We start from the raw sequence: 16,372 nt of genomic DNA on the forward strand, positions 1-16,372 counted from the left end.
GAGTCATAATTTTCGGATTTAGAGTGATGTCTCTGACACTCATTACTTTATAGCATTGGTTGTTGTATCATATACCCAGCCATCAGTTACTGACTTAGAATGTAACTAGATGTCTGAAACCCACTTTTGCTGAGCCAAAGTATATGACTTGGTGATGGAGACAGTACTTGAAAGGAAGAATCAGCTGACAGAAAGAAGGGTTGTCAAACCCTTCCACTGATTTTCCTCTGTAAAAGCTTTCCTGAACCCCTACCATAAGGGCTCTTTTCATTTTGGAATCCAGATGGAGTGTAAAAACCCAACTTAAACTGTCTTGAGGGAAAGGTACTTGGAGAGGATCTCCTGTGAGCATCCCATTTCCACGTCTTAATAATTAGCTGGGTTTTTTGTGTGTGTGCAAAAAACACCTCCCTCTAAGCTTGGCTCTAATTAAGTGTAAGGATTGTGAGCATGACTAGAGTGGAGGTCTATTATCTTGACCCTTGCCTGTTCTTTGTGACCCAGGCAGGACTTGTATCATTAAAGGTGAAAGATGTTTGGGCTTACTTTGCTGTTAGGCAGGCATGAAGATAGGCATACTGGGGTCTTGCAAGGGTTAGAAAGTAATGTGATTAACTGGCATGAAATCAATGTGTTACATTGGTTTGACACAGAGGCTGTGGTGGGAGTGAGGAACTTGCCCATCATCAGAACTGAATATTGTTGGGTAACACACTGTGCTTTTAGAAATGAATCACTGCGCTATTAAGATCAACATTGTGTTCAGAAACAACTCATCTAAACTTTTCTTTTTAGGATTATCAAACTTGGCTTGATCTTCGGGAGTTTGAAACTCGCATCGGAGAGCGTTATATTACCCATGAAAGTGATGATGCTCGCTGGGAAGAACATGCGTATGAGCACAATCTTGTATACCCCAAACATTTCATTATGGCCCCCAATCCAGATGATATGGAGGAAGACCCATAATTGTTACCCAGGGAATGGCACTTAACTTAAACCATTACTGATACTCTGATGGAGCAAGTATTGCTCTTTGCTCTTCAGTCTATAAAGCAGTGAAGGATCTTCCATCAGTTTTTGGATGGACTAGATGACTTGGGAAAGGCTCCACAACTCTAGTTACTATGACTATGAATGTGATCCAGCACTGGGTTAAAAGCCATGAAATATTTGTGTTAACATTGCCTTACTGGTACATCGCAGTGATGTTACTGGCCGATGAAGTGCACAGAGACTTGATGTAGTATGTGAAATTTCCAGGGGTTTTGTAGTTTACACAATAACAAAATAATTTTAATGGTTTTCTAGTTCCTACCTACTAAGCCATAGAATACTATTTTCTGGTATTTAGATACATCTGTTATGAAGCTGTAGAGAAACCTGAAATATATACCATGACCAAATAACTACAACAATGCTTGATTTTTAAGCCCCATACAAAACACTGGTAGAATATTTATTTAGCAGGTATGAGTTGGAAAAGCAATAAAAGTAAAGGGAGCCAATAACTTTAAGGCAGATTTGTAGTCCTTCTGCTTAACTAGAGTAGCCTCTTGATGTATGGAAGTGCAGAGCACTAAAAGTACAGTCATACCTTGGGTTGAATATGCTTCATGTTGAGTACGTTCGAGTTGCGCTCTGTGGCAACCCGGAAGTAATGGAGCGTGTTACTTCTGGGTTTCGCCGCTTGCGCATGTGCAGATGCTCAAAATGACGTCATACGCAGAAGCGGCGAAAAGTGACGCGTGCATGCGCAGATGTGCCGTCGCTAGTTACGTTTGCTTCTGGATGCAAACGGGGCTCCGGAACGGATTCCGTTCGCATTCTGAGGTACCACTGTACTCCATAATCCCACTTAATACAGACAAGGTGTGCTTTCACCTTAACATTTACATTAGGAGAACAGTAAAGCATTATGGTGAATTATCATTGTGTGGCAGTTGTTAGTGTGACCTTGAGGCTTATGGAGGGCTTTCGGCCTTAATTTATCGATAGACTAGGATCCAGAGATGTAATTTGCATGTTGCTGCAAAGAAAAAAGTGCTCCACTGGTTGTTTTTTGAGCACAACAGTTCCATGTGCTAGACATAAACTTTTAAAAGCAACTGGTTTCTTCTGCAGTGGGAATTGTTGCACCAGATAGAATAAACTGAAGCTCCTGCTGTGTGTATTGTTCCCTCTCACATATCACATATTTGGCTCCAGCCAATTAGCATCCAGTGCACAACTAAGATCTTCAGTTGTTTAGCCCTCCACTGTGGAAACGTGATTTGTGGTGGGAAGTTTAAGGTAGTAGGTGCATCACAATAGCCTTGTGGTGGTGGTGGGGGGGGGCGGCGCATACTTCTGTGCTGTCATTCATTTTGGTCTGGAAGAGACTTGTCTGCTGTAGTTTGGCCCCAAAGAATCTTTTAATTTCTTGAAAGGAATAACATTTTACTTAATTTCCAATTAATTCTAGTAACTAGAATCCACAGTGTAATATATCCTTAGGATCTCTGGTGTCATGGAAGAAGATGTGGTCATTTATGTTTCCAGGTTGCTCTTTGCTTTCTGCCTTTTGCTTTTCTTCTGCTTTCATTAAACCCTGTAGTCTAGCAAAATCACTCTTAGCTGCTGGTGATCAGGGGGTTGTGGCCTTTTGCCTCCCACTTGCTGGGTTTGTCACTCAGAAGTTAAGGGTGGAAAGAGTTTGCCTCCCTCCCTCCTTCCTGTCCCACACAAATTTACTTGCAAGGCACTCTGCTTGATGCAGTTGGCTTCTTCTTAAAAGATCTACTGATGGGAAAAGGATGGGAAGTGCCTTGGAGGAAGGGCTAACACCTGCCACCCCTTTCTTCCTTTCCCTTCCTGCTAGCAGGTCTGCTTACAAAACACTTACATTTAATCCACACAGTTCTCAATTACAGATGAGAATCAATTTGGCAAGCACTCCTAGATTTAATGAGTATGAATGGGTGGTACGTTATAGATAAAAAAGTTAACACAATTATATGAATTCACTTCCTGGCCACTGTTTGTTCCATCATAGTGTTAATTATTGCTGTCTGAATAGCAGCCTGTCAGTTGTGTTTTGCATCTGCTTTCTTCTTTCTGATTTCCTGTCCATCTCCTTCCTCAGGTCGGTCTTCAGCATCTTCTCTTCTTCAACTGTCATCAGCTGACTTCTTTTCACTTTGCTTTCTCCCAGCATTTCATGCCCTCCTTTCACTTGCCCTGCATTCTGTGTCATTACAGGACTAGGCTTTACACTTGACATAAAAGTTATTCCTGTGCATGTCTGTGAATTACAACTATGTAAAGAGCAAGAGAGGAACACAGAAGAAGAATCTCAAAAATATTATCACAATAAGGAAGGTCCAGTGCATACATTCCCTTAAGTTAAACCAAATTTTTTGATCTGGAGAAATGATGGCAGCAGCAGTTCAAGAACAAGGCTATATGAAGATAACCTAAAGCAGTCTCAGAACATTAAAGGCTACTGGACAACCAGTGCAAACGTCACTAAAGTAAATCTAAAATAGAAACCTTGCTGAATTTTTTATTTCATCTCAACCAACTGTTCTATTTATAATAGAGGACTGGCAAACAAATGAACTAACCTGGATCTAGTTATGAAGTTAACATTTTCAGGGAAATGTGGTCTACAATTGAAATAAGCTGTATATAAATGTCAGCAAGAACCAGATGTGCGTTCTGTGAAATTTTCATGGCAACACTTGCTCTGGCCAAGGCATGCTGCTGTAGCTGTTGCAGCAAAAAACTCCAAAGTAAGTTCCAACAGTGTGTGGCCTCATCTCTAGGATATAGCTTCATTTGATCATGACCTTTAACAGCTGTTCATAGGCCAGTTTATTTTCCAAATCCTCTAACAGCAAAAGGATTTGGCCACCTCTCCATCTCTTCCTCTTGACCTTAAATTTATTAGTGTGCTCTGGATACTCTGTGAGCATTCAGTATAATGGAATTTTCTATGCTATACAATCTCCAATTAGATTGCCACAAGTAGAGGAAAATGTGTTGAATAATGGAGTACACTATGATGGAGCAAGCTTTAGAAGAACCTTGTATAATTATTTAATTTGAAACAAATATTGTTGCTTGTAGTGTTTTGTTGCTTTGTTTCAGTTGCCAGACAAACTTACAAACTCAATTTCAGTGGTAGCATTTCTCTAATGTGCAAATTTTAGATGAATGGTGCAATTCACAAACTCCTTATTTCAGTCTAGCAGGAGTGAAGCAGAACAAAGACTGTGTGTCATTGAGGTTACAGATTTATAGTCTTATGAGGCATATGAGTTGGAACGGCAGGATATATGAAATATGGGTGTTTATTCTTCCATTTGTGTGTCTCCCTTGATTTATGTTCAGCTGAATGTGAGCGGCCTCAACTAAAAAATACTGAGGTAATGTGATGTGAAAATTCTGCCTGTGGCATTTTGATTTATGAAGACTATTTTGCATGTGCAACTCATCACTGGATGTTGTTGTCACTGAATAGTGAACATGCATTTATAAGTTCACTTAGATCCTTAGATTTGAACTTTCATTAGCCCCAGCCATCACGTCCAATGGGCAAGGATAATGGGAGTAGGAGTCATTTAATAACATATTGAGGACCATGTGTTCACCACCATTTCTAAAAGAGGTTTGTAGTGCACCTATGGCCTGCTTCAAACCAGAATTTTCACTAACTCACTGATGTTTACTGTGACCCACATGAATCACTGGCCTAATTTCAGGCATATTTGTTGAACAGATTTTGAGAGTCAGCTATGCACCTGCAGTTCTTCATGTCTTTGCTCTGTATTCAGAATAGTTGGACTGAAACTTTTTGTATCTTATTTTGTTATCCCATTACAAACTCCAATGTGACATGGTAATTAATGTATAAAAGTACTGATTATGTAGGCAGAGTTACCTACATGACTGATGCTTTTATTATCGAAGTGAGTGGACAACCAAGAATCTGTTTGATGGCAGGAACTTTGCCAAAGCAGTAACATGTAAATTGGGCCAGTGGGTTGCAAGTAACATGTGGATTCAAAGAACATGCATTTCTACAATCTTGAATTGGAAATTGTTCCAGGGAATAAAATTCTACAAGTGGGGGAGACCCTCTGAAATAATGCAGCTGTTTGGAAATGCAAGAGACAAGTTTAATGTGGATGAAGCCTTCTCCAAACCACAGAGTCCAAAATAATGAGCCAGGAACTTTTAGCAGATTATCCTTGTGGTTAAGCTACAAATGTATTCAAAGTAAATATAGAAAATATTCTAGAAAATGTTTCTCACCTATAGAAAAGGTCATTGTAATTTTATTGTCATCAGTTTCTTAACCTTTTCTACTGTAGGCGTGGGAAGCAGTGCTCTCAGTGGGGAGAATCCACAGCAGAGATGAGAATGACTAAGTCTCAAAGGCAGTCAAAATGTCATGGATAAGTGAAATGATTGGAAGCCCCTATCATAAATAGTCCAATCATGTTGTAAAATTATTGGAAGCTACTATTCAATTTTTTGAATATACAGCTGGAACTATTCTGTATTTATAGCATGGTATTGAACACTGAAAGTAGCTGTTCTAGCAAAGCACATTTTGTTGTGGCATAACTATTAATCTATTGGAAGTGTTCATAGATGTTTCACTGTTTTGTCTTATTGTTTCTTTGTAAACTTATGCAACAACAGAATAGGATCCATATTATTTCGGATTGACTCAGTTGTTATCCTATAGATGTCTACTCAGAAATAAGTCCCATTGAGTTCAGTGGGGTTTGCTTCCAGGTAGGTGTATATAGAATTGCAGCCTTAAGATCGGTTGTAGCATCAGAGAGCCATATTTAAACAGCAGCAAAGCGAATCAAGAATGTACAGTGTCAGGTATGCCTCTTGATTTAATTTCAGGATTCAGGATAGCAAAATTTTGGACCAGTAGGGTAGGAATAAAAGCCCTGTTGTGGTTAAAGATGAGAAATAACTGGAATGTTTCTACTCTATAACAGCTGTTACACACATTTCACAAACCATAAATAAACTGCATAGCTTGCACTCTAACTTTCCTATGAATGCCTACAAATATTATTAAATCAAAGCTTTAAGTCACTGAAGGTTGGCATTAAATCTGTTGCTCCAGATGAATTTGTACCCAGTGTTGCATTATTATTAATCTTTGTCTTTCAGTTAAGTTGCATTCATTGAAGAAATAGTTCTGTATTGATGCTAGAAGATATTCATGTAAAACTTGTAGCCTCAAAAAGACACTGTCAAGTACTTTTTATATTTTTATATGTCCCGTTGTTTGTAAATATCCTCTAAGCTTGAAAATAAATTTTATTTCCCTATCATGCGTCTTTTCCCCACTACTGTATCCTCTGTACTTCCTCTAACTTTGGTAACTGTATCAAAATCCCTGTGTGCAGGCATTGTTACAGAAAGGCAAAGTGATTGTTATGAGACCTATCTACATACCGCTATTTCCATGATTCGCAATGGGAAGCCTGCACTGTTCTCGTAAAGCATTCACATTTGGGGTTCACTTCCATGAGAGTTCACCAAAGCCAGCAACAAATGCTGAATGTGTTGTTGAGTCTTTTGACTTCTTTTGCTGATCTGAAGCTGCAAATCTGGAGTGAGGTAACATGGCAAAAAAGTGGAAACGTCCTCCCATTTTATCCAGGTCCATTAGCATTTCGTAACTTCGAAGCAGCTGAGTCTGAATGGCTGCATCATTGACACTTTTCAATAGTACCTAAATGGGAAAATGAATTATTTTAATCCCCTTTAAAACTGCAGAATTGTCCAATTGTGCTACCTGTAACTTGGCTACTTTCCAGCCTAGAATTACATCAATCTCCTGCCCTTCCAAATTTGTATATTCTGAATTTTAACTTGTTCATTTGATAAATTTACATCCCACCCTTCAAAGTAAATAATACAGGTTCTGTCTCCCATTACAATGAGACTTAAATCAGCTACAGATAATCTAAGTGTATTTAGTTAAGTAAGACTAGTTTTTATAAACTAGCCAGAAAATGGCCCCTACCTGCAGTCTGATATCAATGCCCATATTTTTCAAAAAATCATGTTGCTTTATGGGACCCAAGGTTGCTACTCTTTCCTGTGCTATTTTTCGCAGGTAACTGAAGTCAACATCTGCTGTGAGGTCCGCTGTTCCTGGAGATATTAAGACATTGTGAAGTTCATGTCCACGGAATCCCTGAAAAATAATAGAAATGGGGGGGGGGGGAAGAGGAATGGTTCACTTAGACCCTGCAGCTTTTTAGGTTGCAGACAAAAATAGAGCACAGAGGAAAAACGACCTCCAATTATAAAAAGGGAATTTTTAAAGTTAAGAATTATGATTTTTGAAGAATTGTATGCTGTCTTAAGCTACAAATGGCTCCCTTTCCAAAACCTCACCACTTATTGCTGGCTATAACATTATTGGCAATAGATAAATGCCACAAAATGGTGCACTTCTACTCCACCTTTTACCACAAAGCTACTTTAGTAACTGCCCCAGATAGTAGAGAAGAAATTTTAGCTTTGGAAAAAACAGACTGTTCACGCAAACTGTCCTGTAGGAACCTTTATAAATCAACCTACCCTGAATGTATCTGTTTTGGTTCCATTGTGGCCATAATCTACAATCAGTGCATTGCCCCCATTCTTTTCAATATTATGGGCCAGCTTCTGGATGATGATACCAGCATCAGGACACACTTCCACATGATCTCTGGATTCTTTGTTCTAAATGAGAATTCAGGGGTTGAACAAACAGTTATGTAGCAGTATATGTACACATGCCTACAGCTATAAGTCCTGACACTTTCCTGCAGCTTCCCTCATGAGAATTTTGGGTTGTGAGTTTTATGGGAGGACATGAATCGTCCATCAAACCTGTAATTCTCAGGATTCCCTGCAGGGAAACAATAGTAGGAAATCTACAAGACGGGGTTTGTCACATGTCTATCTGGATCCTACATTTGTTATGAAATAAAACCCCTTGTCGGAATAAACTAGATGCGAGATTTGTTGCATTTTAGTAATGATCTTACTGGTTCTTTTGATAAATACCAGGTAAGCTGCTATACAAGATTCTATAAAGTTTTCCTTAGGAATCTATAGCTTAATATTCTGCTTGTCCATCTCTTTTCCTAAAATGAAATACAGATGTATCACACTTACTGGTCTGGTTTCACATGGCAAGTAGCCTTTCCTTACAATTTTATTGCACGTAACAAATGCATACTAAGATGTTCTCAATAAAAACCGCCAGATAAGTATGTTTGAAACAGTGATAATAACTGCAGTAAGTACATTTTGAAAACAGTGAGCAGCTCAAAATATGTAACACAATGGCAGTATTAGCTGGATGGAGAGGATTATATAAGCGAGCTTACATGTATGAAGGCTTTTGCAGCAGGAGTAGCAGATGGCGCAAGGACAAATCGCAGCTTGTCAGGAGTGTCTGGATCAATGTCAACCAACAACTCACGCCACCCCTTTTCTGTTTTCTGTTAATTTAAAAATAAGTTGGATACGGATTTTATTGAACATTGTCAGCTACACTGTTTACCATTTCATGTAAGTTTATTCAAGGATATGCTCTTGACAAAAAAAAAGCCGATTAATCATTTATTATACTTTTACCTCTCAGTGAAGTTCTTTAAAAGCAAACATGAATAGATTTTGCTTCACTAATTTGTACCTTTGTGGTAAAGTTCCTGCTGTATTCCTTAGTATTCTGACCAGTAGAAACAAAAAACCCAGTCAACTGTGTTGATCCATTATTACACACATCTGCACATCTGAAAGCAGCTGTGTACTGTTTAATATCCAATTTATTAGAATCAGCATGGCAGTAATCCTGTGCATAGTTTCCTATAAGCTCTTATCAAAACTCAGTGGTACTTGCTTCTGACAGGATAGATTGTAAAACACACTGGGCATTAACAAAATATTGTGAGGCAGCTGAAATGCAAGTGTTAGCTTTTAATTAGGAATGCATTTAAGCTGGAAGGAAGCTCATGAAAAAGAGATGAAGCAATCTCCAGCCTCAGCTTGACTGTTTCCCTCATTCTCTGACTTCTATGCTATTTTTTTAGAAACACCAGGAAAACTGAAAGTGGCCTTACCACCACATTCACCTCCCAGCAAGGAAAGTCCATCAGTAACTTTGCTATTCTAGCAGATGTCATGTCTTCTGTTTTGAAAAAAGTCCTGGAGCAGTGCTCCCCTACACTTCTCCGCCAATACACCACTAATACTGGCCAGTAATAATGTTATTTATTAAATTTGTAAATTTGTAAAAAAACAAATATTTATACAAATTTATATGATTTGTATACCAACCTTGTAGACTAGATAAACAAGTGTGCAACTAGCAATAAGAATAACACAAATCCTGCCATTGCCTATTTAAATCAATAGATGTAGTTAAAAGCAGAATCTTGTATTATTACAAGACTGCTGACATGTCTGTGTACAGTGCAAGTACTTGATGACTATTCCCTACGATCTTGGTTTCCAAAATTAGAATACATGCACTGTATCTAAATATAAAACTTTTGCTATATAAAAAAATGCTGGGAATTCTGAAATAACCAGGATGAATTTAACTTAATGATTTGACTTATTTTGTATAATATATACACTTCATTGTACAAAATAAGTTGTCGTTAAGTTAAATTCATTTCTGTCATTCCATGTACTTATTAAAACATGTCAGTTCCATGACACAGACATACTTGCTCTCTACCTCCACTGGATTGTAGTTTTGTTCTCTTTCTAAATAGTAAATACTTTTAAAGTCAAGTCACGCAATAAAGAGCTATCATACCTGAAATTTGTGTATAGGAAGAGCGTCAAAAAATTCATGTGCTAAATAAAAACTGAAGCCTAAAGGAAAAACAAAGTGTCAATCAAATTACAACATCTGAAACTAACATTTTCCACTTAAATAGCATCCAAAGTCTTCACTTGGAACGGCTGTATGAGGTATCTGTTGCACTAGATTCAAAACTAAAATTTCAAGCACAGTATGAAGAACCATTAGAAAATTGTTTTACCACCACAAAAATTGAAACCTTCAAAAACAGATTTACTATAAACATTTTGCAATCAAACTATCCATACTCACATTAAAACATATCAAGGAGAAGCAGATCTACAGTTATATAACCTCTGGACACCCCACCACTGCAAAGCTTAAAAAGAACTAATGACAGTTCAATATATGCGCGCGCGCACACACACACACACACACACACACACAAGCACCAAACCTTACCTTCTGGCACATCATTCAGGTCTTGGTACCAGAAAATTGGCAGCCTGGTCTTAGTAAGCCCTTGCATGTAGGTAGTGGGACTCTCTGTTAATTCTGTCTTTTCTTCCGTGAGTACTGATGCTTGAATCTCACTTAATTTTGGACTGATTTCCACCAAATGAACAGAAATATCACATTTACTAAGTACAGAACTCAGCTGATTAAAAACCTGTAAATGAAGAAATTTAGTTAGAGACAAAGAACAGGTAGTGATTTTATAAAATTCTTCAAGGCTGTGCTTAAAGACTTCTACAATAGTTTTATAGTTATTAGGTTGTATCCAATGTTGCCTGTATGTGAGCAGAATGGATTTCCTCTCATGCAATGCGGCTTTGCATTCTTCTTTCCTCTCCCACACTCAAAATCCACTCCGGAGAACTGGGGGAGACAGCTGAGAAGATTTGGAAGGGGGCACGGGAGGGACTGCTGAGAAGAGGAGAGTCCTGTTACGCAAGCAAAACTATACTTGTGCAACACTGGATTCCTCCTTTTATTTTTCGAAATGATAGTGGTTTTTCTCAAGCACTTAGGGTTAAGTGGCACGTCAGCTACCTTGGCATCACAATGAAATTCCTGATGTTAAACCAGAAAGGCAGGGATATAAATTTGTTTTGCAGGCCAATAAGGCAGAAACTGGTAGGTACTAGGGACCAAAGAATGGTTGAAAATCAATGAGATACAGGCAAAATTTCTAAAAACCATTAACTCTGCTGTGCCTCACGAAGGCTCGTTTAGAGGCCTGATAAACCAAACTTTATGAAGTCATGAAAGAGCGTTGGGATCAAGTATTCTTTGCCTCATTCTTCTTCCTGTCATGCACTGGCTTTAGAGTAACAATTCTGATTTGTATTCAGCCATAGTTTGCCGTTACATTGGAACTGGGGAACTCTGGTTTAATGTTGGTTTACAAACTAGGAAAACAAGCTAGGTCAAGTTCAGAGGTAACAAAAATATTTGGCTTCATACAGACTAGTATGATGGTGATGATATGCACTCATATTAATGACGATACTTAACAGGAGGAGGACTGGGGTAAGGAAAGAGCGCTAGGCTGTGACACTTGTTCAAGGCCTCGTAAACCAAGATTTATTTATGAGTCACCAGCTATTCTGCACTAGACAGAAAGGTTTGAAACAAACAAGGGTTTCCTAAACTTGCTATCTAATGCAGAATAGCAGGTGAAACAAAGAATTTTAAGAATTTCAGCCTGAAATATACAAGAAAGGCAGGTTTCAAACCCACCAGACTATGGAGGAAAAGGCTGTATTTACTTACCCGCAAAATATCATTAGTAAGACTACCTCTTCCTGGGCCCAGTTCCACCAGTTGAATTTTTTTTGGCTTGCCAGCAGCCATCCATTCACTAACAAACCAAACACCTATTAACTAGAGAAAATAAATAGATGTAATTATTTTTCATCCTATAGAACACTTTAGTTGAAAACTGAGTGGCACATAAGCATTTCATCTCAGGGAAAAATGGAAATTTAAGTTTACAATCATAGTAAGTTTTGCACTTACTATGCAATTTTGCAGTTTTGTGCAGTTTTGTACACAATAAAATTGCTTAAACACCATTGAAATACATATGTTTACTGTATGCTGGATGGCAGTTGATGTTTTCCTGAATCTTCATGTTCAGTGCTTAGAACAACTCTTCCTGGGAGCACAGCCTGGGAGTCATTTTGGACTCGCGGCTGTCCATGGAGGCACAGGTCAATTTTGTGTCCAGGGCAGCTGTTTACCAGCTCCATCTGGTACGCAGGCTGAGATCCTACCTGCCCACAGACTGTCTCGCCAGAGTAGTGCATGCTCTGGTTATCTCCCGCTTGGACTACTGCAATGCGCTCTACAGGGGCTACCTTTGAAGGTGACCCGGAAACTACAGAATGCGGCAGCTAGATTGGTGACTGGGAGTGTCCACCGGGACTACATAACACCGGTCTTGAAAGACCTACATTGGCTCCTAGTACGTTTCCAAGCACAATTCAAAGTGTTGGTGCTGACCTTTAAAGCCCTAAATGGCCTCAGTCCAGTATACCTGAAAGAGCGTCTCCACCACCATTGTTCTGCCCGGACACTGAGGTCCAGCGCCGAGGGCCTTCTGGCGGTTCCCTCACTGCAAGAAGTGAAGTTATAGGGAACCAGGCAGAGGGCCTTCTCGGTAGTGGTGCCCGCCCTGTGGAACACCCTCCCACCAGATGTCAAAGAAAAAAACAACTACCAGACTTTTCGGAGACATCTGAAGGCAGCCCTGTTTAGGAAAGCTTTTAATTCGTTTATTATTTGTCTGTTGCTTTTCTGCATAGCTGTGTCCACAATGGCTCACAACACAAGAATAGCAATACAATAGCAGGAATACACATCAATACATCATTATAACAGTATATTGCCAATTCATTAAAAAATCTAATACAGTGGTACCTCGCGTTAAGTACTTACTTCGTTCCAGAGGTCCGTTCTGAACCTGAAACTGTTCTCAACCTGAAGCACCACTTTAGCTAATGAGGCCTCCTCCTGCTGCCGTGCCGCCAGAGCCCAATTTCTGTTCTTATCCTGAAGCAAAGTTCTTAACCTGAAGCACTATTTCTGGGTTAGCGGAGTGTGTAACTTGAAGTGTATGTAACCTGAAGCGTATGTAACCCGAGGTACCACTGTATAGCACTCCAAACACGTAACAGTTCATTTCAAGAACATCAAAATCTTAAATTCGTTGCAAGTTAGACAATATCAGTCACAAAAACTAACATAATCTTGATTGTTAAAATGCATAAGCCAGAGAGTAAGGTGTGATAACACTTTCCACTGTTCTCAGATATTAGTAAATCATGTAACCAGCAGCAAGTTTCTCAAAGTATGAAGTGCAGGAAATAGTTGTCATCATTTTTGCAACAGCTTCATTTAAAATGCTACACACAGAAGTAGTAGGCTTAATACTGAGAAAATGCACTTTTTTGTAAATTGAACAAACATTTGGAAATCACTTTCTGATACTTCAGAGACAGAATGGTGACATTGCTCCGTATGGAAGAAGACTAGTATGCAAACCTTGACAGGATAATGGCTTAAATAGCAGCACCATAAAACATTACCAGATAAACAGTATCAGATAAAATGTACTTTAAAAAATGTACCTCCCCAAAGATCTGACTTATTTCAGGTGAAGTAACAAAATCTCCTTTTTCACCTAGCATGTCATGATGCATATAGTATCCCTATAGAAGAAGAAAGAACCAATTAGTTCCCAACTCTTGATTACCGGTATGTTCACTTGCTAGTTAGCTACAACACTGAAATTGTTTAATGAAAGAAACTAACAGCCCTCTTAAAATATAAAACTGTCCTCATCCTTAAACATCCTTAAACTCAGCTAGGAAACTATATGGGAGGAGGGCTGAGGAGGTAGAAGAGACAGAGAGCCTTAATGCAGACTAGCTGAAGGACAGGGGATTGAGAAGCCATGGCCTGAGGCAAGGATGGGTGGGAGAGGCATACAGCTGGTAAGAGAAAGAGCCAAGGATGAAAGAAAGCAAGAGTGAGGAAAAAACTCACTGAGAGCCAGAGACTAGGAGGGGCCACTGATGTAGGCAGAAGGGAATGAATGAGCCACAAAACAATCCTTATCCCCAGATTTGCTGGCTAGAGGGTGTTAGGATGGAGTGGGTGTGCCTCTTCTCTAGTAGATGAAGGGCACTGTCTGATGCAGAGGTCCCCACTAGGATTGCTCCATAGGCATTGATCTCTTGCAGGCCTCAAAATATGGCATTCTAAGGGCAGGGCAGAGGCACTGTCATCTGATATCAAAGCCATCCTGATTATCCAGTAAGCTCCATCTCACTATCTTAAGGGGCAATTTTTGGACAACAGCCATACCTTGGATTAAATGTGATGGGTGTTTCCTACCATGACAACTTGTATAAAAGTTGTCTTTGTATGTCTAAAAAGTTAAGCATAAACAAATGAGATCATTTGAATGACAATGTAAAACAAATCTGCCCACCCACAAAGAAACTATACTAGTTATTGTAGTAACGACGTACAACCAAAAGCTTAGTACGCAGTGTAGGTCTCAGCTTCTCTCCAGCCTTACAACCACCTTGTCTCCTAGGCCTGCAGTTCCTCACCCTTCAAAACCTCCTTGCAGTGCAGTCCTAAGTGCAGTGTGTGGAAGATGCAAAGTGGTGGACAGACCACCACTTCCAAAGCCCTGCTGGATTGCCAGAGTGGGAAATGTGTGGGGTCAACTTACTGTTCTGCCCCCTGCATGTATTATTATTATTATTATTATTATTATTATTATTAAATCCCCTCCCATTGTTTTGAATTGGGGTCAGGGTCAGGGCTGGCATTCCTTCTCCTCTACCTCCCCTTACTCTTTGTGCAGCATCATTGGTACAAGTTTCATCTGAATAACAGACAAATATAAACTGGAGCTTCAAATCCCAAAGTGAAATTTGAATGATGCACATTTAGTGGTACTGTTCATACCTTTACAGGATTAGTCAAAACTTCCCGCATATATTCAGCAACTGTAATGGGACCAGTTGACTTTATTTTCATCATTAGATGCTTCAGCATTGGAGTCACTGGACTGTTTTCCTCTGCTTTACTTTCTGAACTAAAGCACTGGCATTTCAATGTAGTGGAACGACCTATGTAAAAACATAAGATTAGCCATCCACAAGTGATTCACTGAATAGTCTCTCTAGAATTGGCTAATATGAGCTATGTTTGAGGAAGCATACAAAGCAACTAAATGATGATTAGAGGAAGCTTTTTTAAAAAAATGGTGTAGGTGTGGGGCCATCAGCTTGTTAAAGATCCCTGGAAAACATGGGGAACTGAACATTGCTTGAGAAGAAAGCAGTATTTAAATTCTAAATGCATTACTTCACCCAAAAAATTATCAGCCAAGATGCAGAAAGTCCCAGCTGCAATTGCTGGCATCAGCAGGTGGGCTAGGGAAAGACCTCTGCCTGAAATCCTGGAGAGCTGCTTGTCAGTGTAGACCAGGCAAAGTCTGTTTTGGGGGCCTAATCCGGCCTCACTCAACAACTTCAATCCTAAAAAAAGGAAAAAGGTCAACAACTTTGGTTGGCCCTCTGGCCCTTCACTTCATCAAATCTGGCCCTCTTTGAAAAAAGTTGGACAGTACACTGCCTGATTCAGACAAAGGGGTGACTCGGTCACTTAATGCAACTTCCTGTGCTTCAAAGGCATGTGAATAAATGAGCTGGGACAAACATATTAGGCAAGATCCAACCAAAACGAAATACTTTTTAGCTCCACTGAAATCAGATTGCTCATATTTACGGATTCCTGCCTGTTCTTTTCCATCCTTGCTATTACCACTAATTGACTTTTTTCTGGTGGCGGACAGAGCCACCCCTTTGCGCTTACTCCCTTTCCCCTTTCTTGTAGAGTGGGGGGAAGGTGATACAGAAGCAGTTGCTCCGAGCAAATATTTGGGGGGTGATGTGCATTTCTCTGATCATTACCACTGCTTTCTACTTGCAACTGAGAGCTGAGGTGTTAAACTGGGCGGCTGCTCGCAAAGCTGGATAGTTTCTGCTCCAACACGACCCTCAGGGGCTCTTCAAACTCTACAATTCTGTGATTCTAGGGCTCAATACAGGGAGCTGCCTGGTTTTTGGGGGAGCATCTTTGTGGAGGGAGGCGGGTCTGTGGGGACTGGCACGGCTGCGAACGCTCTTAGGTTGCAAGCCCCGCGCACTTACTCGGGAGTAAGTCCCACTGAAGTCAACAGGACTTGCTTCAGAGTAAAGGCAAGTGAGGTTTTGCTGTTAAGGTACGCTCCACGCATCGTTCTCGTTACCATGGAGACGGAGGAGACGGTCGCTTCGCGCGACAACGCGCATCCCCCGGAGAAAGGCTCTCCCCGGCTGAAGGAGCGCCATGCTCACGCTGTTGCCTTCCTTCACCTCACTGACCCTCTTGTCCTGGCAGCCACATAAAATAATTATTTTGCGAAGCGCCAAAGGAGTTCACCTTAGGGCCCGTGCTTGTACTAAGATGCTT

The 16,372-nt window shown here is 40.0% G+C and overlaps 2 protein-coding genes across 6 annotated transcripts in view; one reads left to right on the forward strand and one right to left on the reverse strand.

Moving 5' to 3' along the window:
- The window catches only part of PRKD3 (protein kinase D3), a 53,955-nt gene extending 47,611 nt beyond the window's left edge, over nt 1–6,344 (forward strand). Inside the window, exons 19-20 of one of the 4 annotated variants that reach the window (XR_014545663.1) lie at nt 796–1,590; nt 1,868–6,344. Coding sequence is in view for 3 of the 4 variants with exons in the window: in XM_083604259.1 (XP_083460385.1) it covers nt 796–969 (174 nt within the window). In the remaining variant the exon portion in view is untranslated. Of the gene's footprint in view, nt 1–795 lie in introns of all 4 variants that reach the window. The other 3 variants (XM_083604261.1, XM_083604260.1, XM_083604259.1) reach the window with 3 other exon arrangements.
- Nucleotides 5,873–16,318, reverse strand: NDUFAF7 (NADH:ubiquinone oxidoreductase complex assembly factor 7). 2 transcript variants are annotated; one of them, XM_083604336.1, is made up of 10 exons: nt 16,170–16,318; nt 14,822–14,985; nt 13,468–13,548; nt 11,609–11,719; nt 10,295–10,502; nt 9,845–9,903; nt 8,406–8,519; nt 7,609–7,752; nt 7,046–7,219; nt 5,873–6,751 (listed from the first exon to the last, which is right to left on the reverse strand). In XM_083604336.1, exons 1-10 carry the CDS (start codon nt 16,249–16,251, stop codon nt 6,536–6,538), a joined length of 1,353 nt encoding a protein of 450 aa, XP_083460462.1. In that variant the 5' UTR covers nt 16,252–16,318; the 3' UTR covers nt 5,873–6,535. The 2 variants fall into 2 exon arrangements, with proteins under 2 accessions (XP_083460462.1, XP_083460463.1); XM_083604337.1 differs by having other exon boundaries at nt 16,072–16,258.
- Nucleotides 16,319–16,372: the final 54 nt, after the last annotated feature.

The sequence above is a fragment of the Podarcis filfolensis genome, assembly GCF_964270895.1.
Source record: "Podarcis filfolensis genome assembly, chromosome: 3".
NCBI classification, from domain to species: domain Eukaryota; kingdom Metazoa; phylum Chordata; class Lepidosauria; order Squamata; family Lacertidae; genus Podarcis; species Podarcis filfolensis.